General features: G+C 50.7%; 1 protein-coding gene and 1 long non-coding RNA gene across 5 annotated transcripts in view; both read left to right on the top strand.

Annotated features, from left to right (window-relative positions):
• LOC141997218 (uncharacterized) overlaps positions 1–2,591 on the top strand; it is a 32,803-nt gene extending 30,212 nt beyond the window's left edge. Inside the window, exon 3 of the long non-coding RNA XR_012641692.1 lies at positions 2,394–2,591. This is a non-coding gene — a long non-coding RNA (uncharacterized LOC141997218). The remainder of the gene's footprint in view (positions 1–2,393) is intronic.
• A 3,130-nt stretch (positions 2,592–5,721) lies between these two features.
• Positions 5,722–16,399, top strand: C13H20orf96 (chromosome 13 C20orf96 homolog). Of its 4 annotated transcripts, XM_074969463.1 has the most exons (11): positions 5,722–5,816; positions 6,449–6,522; positions 6,924–7,065; positions 8,194–8,324; positions 8,807–8,965; positions 9,611–9,710; positions 10,970–11,127; positions 11,255–11,356; positions 12,514–12,600; positions 12,953–13,071; positions 16,015–16,218. In XM_074969463.1, the coding sequence occupies exons 2-11, from the start codon at positions 6,463–6,465 to the stop codon at positions 16,073–16,075; spliced, it is 1,119 nt and encodes a 372-aa protein (XP_074825564.1). In that variant the 5' UTR covers positions 5,722–5,816; positions 6,449–6,462; the 3' UTR covers positions 16,076–16,218. The 4 variants fall into 4 exon arrangements, with proteins under 4 accessions (XP_074825564.1, XP_074825560.1, XP_074825561.1 ...); XM_074969459.1 differs by lacking the exons at positions 5,722–5,816; positions 6,449–6,522; positions 6,924–7,065 and having other exon boundaries at positions 7,216–8,324; positions 12,953–13,036; positions 16,015–16,399; XM_074969462.1 differs by lacking the exons at positions 5,722–5,816; positions 6,449–6,522; positions 6,924–7,065 and having other exon boundaries at positions 7,223–8,324.
• The last annotated feature ends 171 nt before the right edge of the window (positions 16,400–16,570 follow it).

Below are 16,570 nucleotides of genomic sequence, written 5' to 3'. Positions count from 1 at the left end.
GTTCAGCCCTGGGTCCAAACTTCCTCTGTGTTTGGGGGCTGTGGGGCTTGGCTGGTGCCATCTCCAGGGTGAGCCCTATCCAGCAGTAGGAGGGAGCCGGCAGAGAAGTGCGCTGTCAGTGGAATACAGCCGGATAGAGAAGCCCCGGTCTCACTCTCCCATCGCTGTGTGAGCTCCCCCGGGCCGAGGGGAATGAGGAAAGGCAGCGCACACATTGAGTCAGGAGGGGCTGGCTTGACACAGTGGCTTTGCTGTCCTTATGCATCTTACTAGGGCCAGAGATGGGTAACAGGAGCCCTCTGCTGACTTGCTCCCATTTCACACCTTTCACCAGGAGCCGAGCTGGTTGCATGGTGCCCTCTGCTGGCTTGTCCTTGTTTTACACCTCGAGAGAAAGGGGGCGTCGGTCCTGTCCCAATGGGGAGGCCGGGGCTGTGAGCGGAGTGAGGGGGCTGCGGAGAGGTCACTGCCCTGAAGGTTGTGCCAGGGGCTCTGAGATGAAGCCGTGCTATTCTCCCAGCCTCAGACCCGGCCGTCCCACTCCACCCTCACTCCAAGCTCATGGAGTTTTACCCTGCCTGAGGCTGGTGCAAGGACTTGGGGGGGTTGGCCCAGAGAGAAGTGTGAGCAGTCACAGGCCTAGAAACCGCAGACGCCTGCGTTCTTCCCTGGGCTGTGGTGCTAGCCTGGGGCCAGGTGCCTAGGGCTGCCTTTTCCAAAGTGGCCCCCAGTTCTGGCAGCCCTGGATTTTGGAGGCCCGTCTGCAGCCCCCGTGAGCTGTTTTGCAGAGGGGCCGAGCTCCTGCTGCTCCTCTTTCCTACACTGACCGTTGTGGGGGCTCAGCAATTGGCCACACAGATGGGTGGGTGCAGATTCTTCACCTGGCTGAGCCCTGCCGCAGCAGTGGCGAGGTGTCACGGCAGGGACCCAGGGGCAGCTTGTTGACCCTCTGTGGCTCTAACTTCCCCAGTGCATTATGCCTGTGGAGAATATGGGGTAACAAAGCTCTCTGCCATGCCCGCTTCCATTCCCATCTTGCCCAGGCTCTGCCCCTCAGAGCACCTCCAGCACACCCCTCCCTCCCCTTACCCCAGAGGTGGGGGCATGGCTGGTGCAGCTTCTGAGAGCCGCTCTGCACAAGGAGTGTCTCCAGTTGCTTGCAGGTCCTTTTGCAGACTGGAGAATCTGGCCTTAGCAGCCTGTAGTAGAGACCACTTTGGAAGGTCTGACCCTTTGTCTGCCATCTGCACAATGGGGCAGCGGCATTTCCCTCTGTACCACCTGTGCAGGGGTGGCAAGGGTTCATTTGCTGAAGCTTGTAAAGGCTTTGAACAGAAGTTGCAGGGGTGCTGATGATCACAGGCTGTATTGAGGAGGGGTAGCAGACACCCTGTGACGCCCCTCTGGACCCTTTCACACTTTTCCCCAGGGTGTCATCTTGCCCTGCTCTGAACAGGGTTAGGCAGGATGGTGGTGAGAGCGCCAGCACCCTGTCTGTGCTCACACTGCAGGATAGTGACAGATCTCCCGGACAACACTTGTGCAGACGCAGCCAGTGAGTTGCGTTGGGGGCACAGACCGTCCACGCTCTGCCGCAAAGTCTGGGTAAAAAGCACACTAAGAGGGGACCAAGCAATGAGCGGAGAGGGCTGTGAAAGCGACGTAAGAGCCCTGAGCCAAATTCAACCCTGGGTGTGAGGCTCCCTTGCGGTTTCCCCTAATTTGCTTTTCAGAGGAAAACCCATGATGAAAAACTACCCCAGCGCATTCAGGTCTGCAAAGGGCCCAGCAGCGAGCCCTGAGGGAAAGACGATCTCCTTTGAGTTTAGTCCCCATAGCACACAGGACAAGAAGTGATACAGTGGGAGGTAGAAGACATCATCTCAGAACAGAACAGCTGGCCTCATATAGAGAATGTGTGTGTGAGTGTGAGAGAGAAAGTCTCAAGATCCCCAGAGACAGAGGGACTCTTGGGACAGAGAAATTCTCCCAATCTGGAGGGAGAGCGAGTGAGAACACACACCTAGATCTCAGGATGGGAGAGACCCAGATTCTCTGCTAATGAATTCAGCCCCCTTGATAGTCTTCTTCAGTCCCTAGCTCGCGGGGTTTATTAACTGGTCCCAGGACTGTGTCAGGGACACTGACATCCCCCACCTGCAGCCCCGAACGAGCTGAAGCAACATGGAAAACGCAAACCTTCTTTTCAAGGTTTTTCTGACCAAGCTCTCCCACTCCGACTCATGTAGCCGTCAGGGCTAGGCCAGCCCTTTGCAGGCATCTGCAGGAAGGGAACTGATGGTGGTAAATTTGACCAGAGCTGGATGGGTGGACGATATGTGAAAGTGGTGCATTGTTTGCCACTTGACTTTGGAGTGCATGTCCCTCTGCAGTGACCCGAAAGGTAACTCCGTGCTCTGGCTAGCACTGCGAGGAGAGTCCGACACATCCAGTGCAAGAAGCGAGGATCCTCACAGAGGGCATGCCGCCATCGTTAGGACCAAGGATGGTCACCGAAAATTTTACCTGCAGTCTCTGGACAAGGTGGAGCCCAAAGAACATCTCTGCCACAGCACTGAGACCAAGACTGGCCACCCAGATTGGACCTATGTTGTCTCATCAGGACATGGTTGAAAGAAGCAGTTTCCTGTCCCCTGAAATGATTGTTCCTGGGCACGCCCTCCCCTGGAACCATGTGTTCCGCTCTGGGCCCCCTCTCCCCAGGAGGACGCAGCAGGAATAGAGCTGGGCAGAGGAATGGAAAGACTCCTGTGTGAAGAGAGATTGAAAGCACCAGGAGTGAGATCTCATGCTGAGCTTTGATGAGATGCAACACAGAAATCACAGGCAGGGACGGAGGGAGGGAGAGGGAGCAGGGCGGCTTTTTTGCCTGGGTGTCAGCGAGGGCAGAACTGCACCATTCACTCTGCATCATTGTGAACAAGGGCAGGTTCAAACCATTTTCTTCTAACCTGTGTAGCTCAAGTGTTGAAAGCAGGGCGCTCTTATGCCCAGATACTCCTTGGGCCCATTCTCCTCCACAGTGAGAACTTGGGCTGCTCCTTTCTGTTTTCTTATCTGATTACATGTAAAACCTTGGGCTGGATTCTGCTCCGAGTGACACTGACTAACCTGGAATGTCTCTGCAATGCCAGGAGATCAGAATCCAGCTCATTCTACCTCCGGGAGTGAGGAAGGCCCAGGTAACGGCGTGTTCTTTCTCCCACTGCAGCGCAGTTCAGAGCTGCAGGGTCACAGCCTCCTCCATAGCAGGGTGAGATCTTTGCGGACGTCTGCGGGCCTGCAGTCTCACTGATCACAGCATGCGGTCTCGGCCCACCCTCGTGTCCTTTCCATATCCCTGTGTGTGTTGCAGCCCTGCTTGTTGGGGATTGGTGCCTGCTTTAGTAATTGCTACATTAAATCAGAGTCTGACCTTGGAAACATGTCACTGTTAGCAAGGATTCTGGTTGTATCCAGTCCTCTCTTTGTGTCTTTGTGTCAATCTGCAGGTTGTTACAGCAACAGATGCCCCACACTGATGAACTCAGGAAAGGGGGAGTGCCCCTCTTCCCCTTCACCTGATCATCATCATCTTCACTTGGAAGTCAGGGGAAGGGCCAGACTTGGTTACCATCCTGCAGAGTGTGGCATAAACACCTGCACAGGAAGACTGTAGCAATCTGCCATTTACCGCCCCGGGAGAGAGAGACTCACCACAAAAGGGCCAAAGAATCAGCAGGCACATTGCAAATGAGAGGAGAGAAAAAAAGAACCAAATCCAATCCTGGCAGGCAAAGGAGTGGGGTGAAAATCCCAGCCCCAGCCCCCGGCACTCCCCCTCCCACCACACGATAATAAAGTCCCTGTTAACATGGAGAAGGAAATGTCAGCACACCCAAACAGCTGGTTTAAGGGCTCGTCCGCTCTCTTCTTCCGGACTAACCTGACAGTAAGTGACAGGCCAGGGAACAAAGGAGCCATTCAGTTCATCTCTGCAATCCCCTCCCCCACCCCATCCTACAAGGGATTTTTTTTTATGTGTAAAAAAACCAAGGAACAAAGGCAGCGCTGAACGGATGGGGGAGGACCCTCGCCCCCGCTCCGCAGTACCCAGGGCTGTCTCAGACTCAGAGGCTTCCCGGATCCCAGGCCATGTCATGCCCCAAAAAGTCATTAATCAACTTCTGAGAAGAAACACACTCTTGCTAAGGGGCATCTGGGGCTGCTGGGGGATGAGGTGGGGCCAGCTGCCCTGCTTTGATAAAGCAGAACCCGGAGCTCAGCTCATCACCAGCTTGGCCCAGGGCATCTGGGCCTGAGAGTGTGAAAGCTCCTCCCACCTGCTAGACAAAGGCCAAGAGAGAGTTAATGATCTCTCCTGTCCCCGCCCTGAGCTGGGGGGGTGAGGTGCATGTCACCTGAAGATCCCCGCCCTGCTGTAAACAGGTACTAACAGTATCCCAGGGGGCTCTGAGCATTGGCCTGAGGGGACAAGGCTTTGCAGAGCCTGCCCTGGGCAGAAAGGCTCACTTGCAAATCTGCCTGGAGTGCAGCACTTTGTACTCTGCACCAATCTCTGTACCATGCCTGCATGGGAAGGGGGCGCATGGGGCAAGCCTTGCTGCTTGAGACCCTGAGAATTGTAGGAAGTGCTAGGAAATGGGTTACAATTCACACTGTTAATAATTTCAGTGGAAGGCTGTGTGTGGACACGCTCATTTCAGAGTAAGAGCACCAGTCCTATTTCAATATTAGTAAAAGGTAGATTTGCACTGAAATAACTCAGGTGTGAATTACAACCCATTTTGTATTTCAGTGCCATTTATCACATAGACAAGCCTTTACAGGGCAAGATAATCCATTATAACCTGTTTTAATCTGATGTAAAGGTGTCCACACCGGGATATGTACTGGTTTAACTAAACTGGTGCAAGTTTGTGTGTAGAAAGCTCCCAGGTCAACCAAGTATTGGGCGAAGTTCCCTGGCCTGTCTTATGTCAGAGGGCAGACTAGATAATCATAATCCTTTCTGGCCTTCAAAATCTATGAATCCTCCAGTCGTACACAAACCAGACACTCAGGAAAGGTTTGGGATTCTAACGATGCTCTAACGTTAATTTTTTTTTTTTAATTACCCATGAACCCAACTGCATAGAAATAAATGGCTTTGTAACTAAAGTTATTCACAGGATCCAATACATATGGTAACCCAGACACACCGTCTATGGCTTTGCGGGCGTTGGACACGTCCCGTGTCCAGCGCCCGCAAATCACACAGCACCCCTGGCCTGCGGTTGCCTAAAGCCCGTTTCCATGTAACCTTCTCCCCGGGGGCAGGAGGCCTCGGCGCTGCAGATGCGGCACCCTGCCCAGGGCCGCAGGGGGCTGGGGCAGAAGGTTCCCTGCAGCTGCTGCTGCTGCTTTGGGTCTTTGCCTGACTCTGGCGCTTGACTCTGCAAGCTCCAGGTTCCTGTCGCCGGGCCAGGGCCAGGTCTGCCCCGGGACAGAGCCCCCCGCACGGCTTGCTGCGGGCTCAGTCGAACCGCCCCACGCGGGTCACGCGCTGCAGCAGCGACCGGGCGGGCGGGCGAGACGGGGGTGGCTCTGCCGGCTGGGGATCGCCAGGGGGCGCTGCAGAGCCGTGGCCCTCCCGGCACCGCCCCACGTGCGCCGGGCCAGGCCGGCGGGGCTAGAGAGCCAGGCCCCACCCCCAGCCGGCTTCCGTACGCCGCCTGCGTCCCGTCCCCATGGAGACGCGCCGCTCCGCGCCACCCCGGCTGCGACGAGGCGCAGAAGCCCCGGGGCGAGGACAGGCACGGAGGGGGTGGGGCTGGGAGACGCGGGGTGGTCTCTGGCTCCCCGGGGAGGCTCTGGGGGGACCCCAGGATGGTCCCCGAGATGGGCTCTGGCTCCCGGGGGGGTGCAGGGGGGACCCAGGATAGTCTCTGTCCCCCCCTGGGGGGTTCTGGGGGGACCCCAGGATGATCTCTGTCTCCCCCCATGGGGGGTTCTGGGGGGACCCCAGGATGGTCTCTGGCTCCCCCTGGGAGTGCTTTGGGGGGACCCCAGGATGGTACCCAAGATGGGCTCTGGCTCCCGGGGGGGGTGCTGGGGGGACCCCAGGATGGTGTCTAGCTCACTTGTCTGCATGGCCATATGACATGTCACTGCCCACCCACCAGTGTCCCCTCTTGCAGTCCCAACAGTGCTTCCTGCTGGGAGGGCTTGAGCCCAGAGGGGCTGAGAGTTTCCCCAAAGCCAGTACAGCCTCGCCATTCTCTGCAGTGACTTCTGCTGGGAAAGGCTGAGAATAAAAATGCTGGTGCTGGAGACCCGTGAGCTGCTTTCATTCAGTGCTCCTATACCGTTTCTTGAAGTTACTTGCCCAGGGTCTGCAGTACTTATAAAGTCACCACATGGCTAGTGTCTCCCACTTTTCTTCCAGAGCCGCCCCCAGAGATGGCTGCAAATGTCCTGAACACCCTGGCCCAAAACATAACTAATAAATACGGGGCAACAGTAAGTTACCCTAATGGCACTTTAACTGGATTCCTCTGAGGGGCTGGGGGCTGGAGCCAGAACACCCTGGTGACGGGGGCTTTCGAAGTACATAGATAGACCCTATACAGTGCCTCTCCCCATGCTGCTTGTGGTGAAGGCAGGGATGGGAGGTGGATGGCTGCCATTTGAATGTAAGCACATGTTCGACTGGCCCCATCAGATATGCTAGCAAACTGTTACTGATAGAAGGTCTGAAGGGAGTGTTGCCCAAATGTGTCAGCCCTTTGGCACAGTGGAGAGGTTCCCAGACTCCCTTGAGGAATAGGATGGGGAAGTTCAAATTGTAGTGAAGACCTCCCATAAATCTCCCATGACACCTTAAGCAGTAACGTCTTGTCTGTGCCTTCTGCTGAGTTTAGGATTACAGCAAGTGGCAGAGGGTAGAAGCAAAACAGAATAAACCTGTGTCACGCAAACCAGCTTTGCCAGCTATCACATCACCGAGTGAGGACAAGAAAAGCGAAGGGCACTCCGCTGGCTACCAGAAAGACAAGCAGTCAGGTTGGCAGAGATTCTGTTTCTGTACCATATGGCATGTCACTCCCCACCAGTGCCCCCTCTTGAAGTCCCAACAGTTCTTCCTGCTGGGAGGGCTTGGCCACGGAGGAGCTGAGAATTTCCCCAAAGCCAGTACAGCTTCACCATTTTCTGCAGTGACTCCTGCTGGGAAAGGCTGAGAATAAAAATGCCAGGACTGGAGACCTGTGAGCTGCTTACATTCAGTGCTCCTATACAGTTTCTTGGTTACTTCCCCTGGGTCTGCAGGAATTATAAACTCCCTGTGGCTGGTGTGACGAAGTGGGACTGTTCTTAATGTTTTCTCTGAATATTGTGGGGATGCCTCAGTTTCCCCTATGCAGTTCTTAAGTATCTAGGTGGTGGGATAAGGGTGTATGATCGTTGCAGAGCTCTAGAGGGCAGGTGTGTGCAGGGGTCTGGACACAGAGAATGGCCAACACCCTGTTTCCTGGCAACTGATGGCCTGGCCCTTCGCCCCTGCATGGTGAGAGCTAAAGGGTTGGAGAACAAAGGAATCAGGAATCGGGTTTCCTGGCCCGGGAAAGGGACAAAGCCCAGAGGAGAAGGGGCGGGAGAGAGTTTCAGTTTGGGGCTGGCTGCGGACATGGAGTGAAGTGCAGATGTGGTTGTCTGGCTCACTGCCCCCCAAAATGGACCCCGCTGAGGGGTCCTGTTCTCTGCACCTACAAGCTCTGTTTTAGACCATGTTCCTGTCGTCTGATAAACCTCTATTTTACTGGCTGGTTGAGAGTCACATCTGACTGCGGAGTTGGGGTGCAGGACCCTCTGGCTTCCCCAGGAGCCCGCCTGCGTAGACTCGCTGTGGGAAGCGCACGGAGGGGCAGAGGATGCTGAATGCTCCGAGGTCAGACCCAGGAAGGTGGAAGTTGTGTGAGTTGTGTGTCCTGAAGACAGGCTGCTCACAGAAAGGAGACTTCCCCAGAGTCCTGCCTGGCTTCGTAGGGAGCAGTTCCAGAGCATCGCCTGGGGACTCCGTGACAGCTGGCATTCCTAAATGTCCCTCAGCTACACATGGCAAGTGTATTCAATTCCTGTCATGTGTTAAAACTGGACAGTATAATAAGTGCAGAGCATTTTCTGTTTTACCAGTTCTATTCAGTCCCAGTTCATCCTTGCCTTCGAAGACTGCACCCTCTCTGAATCCCAGATTTGCTCAGCAGAAAACCTCAGCAAAAGAGACTGATCTAACTAAAAGCTTGGAGAACATCAAAATTATTAAGGTACATGAAGCAAATGTCCTGTGCTGTGATTTATTTATAGGGAGGCTGGCACAGACCATGTGGTTATTCAGGGTTGTCCCAAGAGAGGAAGGAAAACTAGTGGCCTGATTATCTCATTTACACTCATGCAAAGTGGATGTCAAAGGCTGCTATTCTGATTTGGAGGCATGCACCAATGTGACACTCCCGTTGTGCTCATGCAGATGACTCCACAAGGTGCTGAGCAATGGAGAATCAGGCCCCAGGTGCTGGGAGAAGCTAGAGCAAGAATGTAGTGCTAGAGCAGCTGGCCCATGAAGAAGGTGGGTGCAGGGATGTGTTGGGGAAATTGGTGTGATTTAGCAAAAAGATGGAATTGATTAGGTGGGTTTATGGTGCCAAAGTAAATCAAGGGCGATATCATTATTTATTAATGAACAGGAATGTCATTGGGATGGCAGGTGGAACACATTTGTAAATCTTTCATTCATAAATTCTTTCAGAAACTGACCAAGTCGAAGAGAAAGTCCCTACATGAGCTGAAGCATCACAGCGCCACCCTGGTAGAGACCAACAGGAGACTGGCCCAGGACATTCAGCAGACGGATGCCAGTACTGCCAAGCATGCCAGAGACCTGCTGCAGCAGTACGAGATGTTTGGGGTGAGGCTTAGGTGTGGCCAGTGAAGTCAGATGAGCAGAATCCCAAACATAATCCCAGCTCCTTCTAATCCCACCCGAGCAGATTCAAGCTCTTGTGTGGTGATTACACAGCCTATACTAGTGGTAAGGGGGAACAGTCTTGTGCCCTGAAGCGCCACTGCAGCATTCTGCTTTACACAGTTTATATACCACTGGGCTCTGCCCCACAGCAGCCAAAGATGCTCCAGCTACCTGCATCACACTGCCTCTTCTTAAGCATCCCTTCTAGTGCAGATACAGCCCTGGAGCGTGTGAAGCAGCCACCTTGCCAATCCCAAAGGCAATGCTGCTGCAAGATTTTCTGATGAGGAAGCAAGAGTGTAGCAAGTGACAACTGTCACCCTCTCCTAGTAGCTTGAACATGTCTCCTCCATGAAGTGCATGACCTCGACTGGGTCATGAAGTGGGAAGCACAAAGTCACTCCCAAGAGCAGCTCTTCTGTGCTTGCAGCTGTGCTGCCATGGCACCATGCAGTTCACTTCATCATGCTATTAGTGGGATCAATAAATACCATGGTGAGAGGTGCATTAGGAAGCCTGCAGCTAGACATTTCATAGTCTGTCAGTAGTGTACAGCAATCAGTGACTAGATTTCTCTCTTTGTAGACAGTCATCGCGACCCTTCAGGACTCCAGTCAGAACCAAGTTGGTGTAGCAAGAGCAGAACTCCAAGAAACAGAAAAAATGGTAGAAAAGAACCTGAAGAGTAAGAATGGATAGTTCACATTAAGTTAATAGGCAATATAGTACATGCAACCCCATTGTCCTCTACTCCTCATTTCATTAGATTATTGTTGTGAACGTCAAATAATTAGGTTTCCTAAAGATAATCAATTAGTTTTGGTATATGGGGACTGTCAGTTTCAGGGTAACTGCATCTGTATCCCCCTGCCGTGGTCCACTTGAGGAGTTCCCAGCCAAGTCTCAGGACTCCAGCTGTTACCTGTCTCTGGGAAGGGACCTTTGTCCCACTTCCTTCTAACTGGGGTTTTAAAGCTGCACAGCTCCCTGCCTTACTCGGTGATATCCCCAGCAAGCTAGTCTGCCTGATGGCCAGCACCTGGGTGTTGCTTTCTCTCCGTGGGCTATGAACAGTATATTGCCAGCAGTTACAAGTTACTACACAGCTCCTCATAAGCAAGCACATTTATTCTTAAAGTAAAAGCATTTATAGAGTAAACATCATTAAAACAATCAACAGAGTTGAACTCACCTTAAACATTCCAGGAGTCACCCATTAGTCTTAAGGTGCCCTTGTAGGCCAAAGTCTTTCCCTGAGTCAGTTTAAACAGTCTTTTCATGCCAAAAGCCCTTTCTTTGTCTGTTGGTCTCTGGAAAACCCAGTTTGACCAAGTATGGATAAGCCTCCCCAGTTGGTACCTCTCTGGAGGTGTTAACAACTTGAGTGATTCACCTTAATCATTCTCCCCCCTCCCTTCCCCATTCTTAGCTCCTGGTGGAGCTAAAAGTAATCTTTCCCTACTACTGGAGTTACACCCAGTTCCTGGCCCACAGTGATACACAAACTAATCATACACTCAATACAACATGGGATACTGCCTGCAGTTGCAATATCTGTCACAGGGACATTCCCTCTCAGTCAACTCCTGTAAAAATGTTTGGAAGGGATATAAACCCTACAGCAGCAGAACTAACCACTAACTGATGGGGGTTAGAAAGAGACTTCCCCTGTGGGCAAGTTATTCCACATTTTTGCACCTTCTTTGAAAACATCTGGTACTGGCCACTGTCAGAGACAGAATAGTGGATTAGATGGGCCTCTGGTCTGATTCAGTCTGGCAGTTCCTGTGCTTCTAATCATGGCACTAGACTAACATAATATTTAACCATTGTAAAGAGAAGGCTCTATTTCAGAAGAACAAAAGTTTCCTTGGCTCCACTGAACAGGAGACTTGGGTTTGGGGGTCTCTGTGGCTTAACTTTCTATCTTGGCCTTTTAATCAGAACTGAAACATCAGGTGGATCACATGAACACCAACGTGCAAATGCTCCAGGAAGAACTCAGTGTTTTACGAACATACATGGACAAGGAGTACCCGGTGAAAGCCGTCCAGATAGCCTTTATGCTTCGCAACATCCGAAACCTGAAGGAAGAACAGCAAGTAAAGAGACCTCTCCTAACCTATGTTATCCCTGTGTGTAAATAGAAGGGATGGGACCAAAGCAATCAGATGTTCACTTGCTTAATAATCCTGTTGTTTCCCTGCAACCCCTCTCTGTAATTCTCAGGACGAAATGGAAGATATAGAAGATCTGGCAAAAACAGTAATGCAGCAACTGGAAAAGAAGGTTCAAGATGAGAAGGAGCAGATATTACAGGCTGTTGCAAAGGTTAGTGGATTGCATCTGTCTTTGCATGCTTGAAGGTCAGTGAGAAAGATAATGGAGTACCCTGCCAACTAGACTGCTACTGGGAGCTGCCATATAGGGCTAGGGGTTTCCAGATTTGGCCCACCAGTGACACTGTAGTACAGAGGACATGCAAGGGTGTAACAGTGTACTACTGTCTCCAGCTCAGTTGATACCTGGAGCTTTTCTTCATAGCAGGGAACTGTAGGTACAGAGCTGGATTTCGCATTGGTGGTACAGTTGTAGCCTTGCATGTTACAGTATTTTCAGAATCATGCATGGGTATTTGCACCCACAGTTAGAGGGAATGAATTAAATTGAACTGATATTTAGATAGATGTTTAACTAGTCACTTATGTGCAGTTACTGAGATTGCACACACATTTGCAGTAACTGCACGAGCACATTAAGCACACAAATACACACAATACTGAAAATATGAGACTTTATTGTCCCTTCAGAAGATATAGGAAACTTCTATTGTATAATTGCTTTTTATGTGGTAATACTTAAGACTTCTGTGCAAACATTGAGGAACCCTCCCCACAGCCTGGTGAGATGGAAAAATATCAGTATTCCCATTTCCCAGATGAATCTGTAAGCAAGGGTGATGTGACGTGCTCAAGGCCATATAGCTAGTCTGTTGGCAGCTGGAATTAGAACACCAATATTACTGACTTCTAGTCCTATATTCAGCACAATGTGATCTCACTGGATATTGAGGAGATGATGGCCCCCAGAATTTGTCCCAGAATGCATTCCTTAAAGGAGGAGTTCACCTGTTGTTCTAGACATGGCAAATACTACTGGAGGCAAATACCCTAGGGTCTGCAAGTGGCAGGGTTTCATACCTGTCATTGTGGGTTGCATTGTAGAAATAAATTATACCCGGTCATGTCTAAAGTACGGTTTTTTGAACAACCAAAACCCTGAGAGACTGCATCCCTTTTTCCTCCCATTGAAGCTGTGAAGCTGTTCTTCTGAGCCTGTTAGCGCAAAGAGAGCCGTGGACAGCAATCATGTTTGTGATTGTTGCAGCTCTCCCCAGCTATTTTCTGCTTCTCTTCTGGTCCAGATGCATACTGGGATTTACTGTCTGGTCTTTTACTTCAGCTGGTTTATTTTTTCTATCTGTGCAGGACAAGGGGTTTCTCTATCAGGAGGGGCTGAAGCAGATGGCTGTCAACAATCGGATACTCAGGAATGAAGTCCAAATGCAAAAGAAGGTGAGCAGGTTTGGGAGGAAGTAGCATGGAGCAGCAGGGGTGTTGGCCTAGTGAGTATTAACCCCTTTGTTGCTGGTCCTCCAGTACAGTGGCTGTGCCCATCTGTTTCCAGTGGAACTTGTGGACTGTTAGGGCACACCTAGGATGTTGAGGAGCACAGCAGGGATTCATTCCCCTGGCACACTGCGGAGTGTATTGTGGGGAACGCTCCGGCCCTGGCTTTGTGAGGATGGACCAGATGCCCTGGCAAGTCTTCTCTAGCTCCTCTGCTGTTCCTAGTTCTCTGGTACCTTTGTGCCTCACTTCGTCTCGGTGTTTTTAAAGAGCAGTCTCACAGGTTTAATTCTTTCAGATCATTCACGAGCTATTGGAAGAAATCACAGAGCTACGAAAGAGCATTATGACACTTCGCAGGAGCGTGAGAGATCCTCGAGAGGTGATCTTCGCCGACGTCCTGCTGCGCAGGCCCAAGTGGGTCCCTGCGTTTATCTCCTAAGCAGTAGAGTTTATTGAATAACACACCACAGGCCCTTCTGGCACCAGTTTCACTGTGAATATTCATAGGTCACCCTCTGCTTGGTGCACTGGGAGTTAACCTCCACTCAGAATGCCTTTGCATCCTGTATTAAGAAACTCAAGCCAACTGTTTGCACAGTCATCAAAGGTAATGATGCACCTCACCATAAAATGTAAACCTAATTGTAATATTGGATCCAATTGGGGAAGGCAAGTGCATGGCTTAATGGCCTGAGCACAGGAGTAGGAAGTAGGAAGGGCTAGCCCTGGCACTGATACTGATTTATTGTCAACCTTGGGTAAGTTGCTTCCCTTTTCTGTGCCTCAGTTTCCCCACTAGGGGGTTGTGAGGATTAATAAAGCTTTACACACTTCCTGTGATGCACAATAAGGAAGTATTCTGTTCTCATTTTACAGTTGGTAAAACTAAGGCTCTGAGGGACCAACGGGCCTTCCAAAAAGACTCATTGTATGTAGTGTATTCATAGCCATGTTGGTCCCAAAAGACTCCTTGTCAGAGCATGCACTGGTCATCTAAAGTCACTTTTCGAACAGCCACAGTAAATTCCCCCCCAAAATACTGGGTGAAAAAAGATAAGTCGGCCATTTTCCTACTATGGTAAAGAGGTTTCAAAGGCAGATGAGAGCTGCAAAATACCAAATCTCATTTCTCCTCTTTGCTCCCTCCCCAGCCCCAGTTCACTGGTGGCTGATTGCTTTCAGCATTGAGTTTCTGTGTATCAATGTGCAGGATGCCCTGCCAGCTCATTCACAGAAATCCTGGCTTCTAACTTCCAGGGACAATCGAAAAGGTTCAGCTAAGATTGTGGGCTCAAAACATAAAACTGAGAGAGATGCACTAACCCGCCCTGAAACTACTCCCACAAATACCTACTGGGGTGCAGTTGATGCAAAGAGCAATTGTGATAACACCTCAGATTGTGATTGACTGCACACCAAATACACAAAGATCCACAGTATCTAAAGGAAACTTAATGCAGTTTAAAACAGAAACTTGATTAACAAGTACCAAGTGAGGTTACAACTGGACATTGGTCTTGATCAGTTATTGACTTCAGTTAGGGTGTAAGCCTGGGCCACATTTGGCCCAAAGAGGTTAAGGTCTTGAATGTCAGCCAGTCTAAACTTGTAGGTGTGTGTGCAAAATACATGTGAAATTGTTTGCTGTTTGCCTGTGCATTTATTGCAAGTGTGTGTGCAAAGTGAGTGTGTGGACAAACTGTGAATCACACTGATTTTTCACCTCTAGCTTCCCCAGTTTTGGACACAAAGTAATTTTATAGGCAGATTAGTCCTGCAGGTTCCCCCCGTGTTGCATATGCAGAATATTCAGATGAATGGTATGAAAACCAAGGTCCTCCATGATTTCCATAAATCCAGGCCATAAGTCTGTAACAGAGCTAATGATGGGGCTTGGAGTCAGGGAATTGGCCCTATGTTTTAGCCAGAAGACTGTCCCTTGGCCTGGTCTACCTGCAGAAGTCGGCAGGCCTGACGGGAAGCGGAAGGAAAGCCTGCAACATGTCAGGAAATTGGGGAGAGTTGAACAGCCTTGTGATATATTAGTGTAACTTAATTTTTTCAGATAAAAGAAGGGTAAAATGGAGCATTAATTAGTCCTGACAGATTGCAGAGCTGGGGTGACTGCGTGTGACTGGGAAAAGGTTTAAAAATAGAAGAAAGGCCAAGTGGGAAAGTTTCTGCAGCATCATAAGTCAGGCATTTGGTGATTACACAGCCCTGCCAGGCTGGGCCCCTTTGCCAGAGCCATCACCACGGTTTCCTCCACAGACATTTCCCACTGACTTTCTTTACGCTTTTCACGTGACTTCACAATGTGCTTGTTTTCTTAGATTAGCCCATTGGTTTCCCTGAGACACTGGAGGAACAAAGCTGTGTTCAGCCCACAAACAGCTGGGAGAGTTGGGGAACGTGCAGTGCAGAGACTCAGTCTCTCCCCCCACTAACAGCAGCAGAGCAGAAACTGATCGTAGGCCTGTTACTAAAAATCCAACACCGCCTATAGTGTCACAAAAGCGAGATCTGGGCTGCCAGGAGGCTGGAGGGGTCCCTCCCTTTCCATACTCATTTTTGTTTCTAATTGCTGCATGGCCAAAGCAGCAAAACCAGGGTACTTCTTTCCCCTCCCATTCCGTTCCCTGCCTCTGCTTTGCCGAATTACAGCTGAACAAGTCTACTGTGTGCTGGAGAGTGGATATAACTAACAAGGCCCTGCTGCTGTGAAGCTTTTTTCCTCTGCGTTTGTCTGTTGGCGTTGAAGGAGAGTCGCAGCTAGATACATTGTTTTGTTTTCATAACCCCACTGCCGACATCTGATTAGGGCTCGGTTATCCTGTGAATGCTGTCTAGGAAACAGCCATACAACAGGGCTCAGGCTTTGATTTACAATGTGTGATCTTCCCATAGGAAGAAAGGAGATGGCCAGTCTGGTTAATGCCAGAATGGGCTCTTCGGGGTGAGTCAGAGCTAACGTATAATACTGCTTGGGCCCTGCTGCTGTGGGCTGGGTCGCCTGTCTGGGCTCTGGCTCATGCTGAACTTGTGCCAGGCACAAGAACCCAATATGGCTTTAAAGGGCTGCTGTTCTCTGAGCAAGTCTGAGGTTCTGGTCCTACCCCTCCTCCCTCCCTCTAATAGCGAAGGGTTTATGAGTGGTGGGCAAAGGATGTCCAGGCCCTTGAGTTACTGTTTTGGCTGTACAGTGTGTCTGAGAAGTGTCATGTGTTTCTGGCCTTGATTGTACCAGGATTTCTCTTCCCACCACCTCACTCCCACAGACTCACTTGATCTGAATTGAGGCAGAGTTCTTGTTTCCTTGGCTATGGGTTGACTTTCTCCTTATTGCTCTCTCCTCAGATGCCTGCCAGATACAGAGATTGTTCTCAACATCCCCGTAGAGGAGAAGTTTTTCATTTAGTCCCAGAAGCTTTGGACCTGAAGTGGAAAGGTGGGTGGATGGGCCAGGCCTTGCCCACAGAGCTATGTCATCACAGAACACAGCTGGGCCAGGAACAGGATGGGGAGCTGTACAACAAATCGCCCCCTCTTCGTGGACAAGTTCTCCAAACCCTCCCCGCTCTCAGGAAGTTCTGCTCTGCACTGCTTCTGTTTTGTCAGGACAAACTAGATCCATCACAGAACAATCTGCAGGAATCGTGTCATCGTCATGCCAGATCCAAACTGGGGTTTTTCTGGGTAAAAGCCAGAAAACTGCCATCTTGCTAGAAGGAATATGGTGCAAAATTCTATTAAAGCAGCCAGATGTGGTCCAAGACAGTGGATCATTGCTGAGGTGTCACTCCTGTCAACAGCCCTTCCCCAATCTCTCATTCTTACAGCGCCACCACGTGTCATTGGTGTCAGCCAGCTACCAGTAAAACATCACACAGTTCCACTTGGTCCGATTACTTCT

Source organism: Natator depressus, chromosome 13, assembly GCF_965152275.1.
Source record: "Natator depressus isolate rNatDep1 chromosome 13, rNatDep2.hap1, whole genome shotgun sequence".
Classification (NCBI taxonomy): Eukaryota; Metazoa; Chordata; order Testudines; family Cheloniidae; genus Natator; species Natator depressus.
Note: the sequence above shows the minus strand (reverse complement) of the source record. Positions and strands in the feature narration are given on the sequence as shown.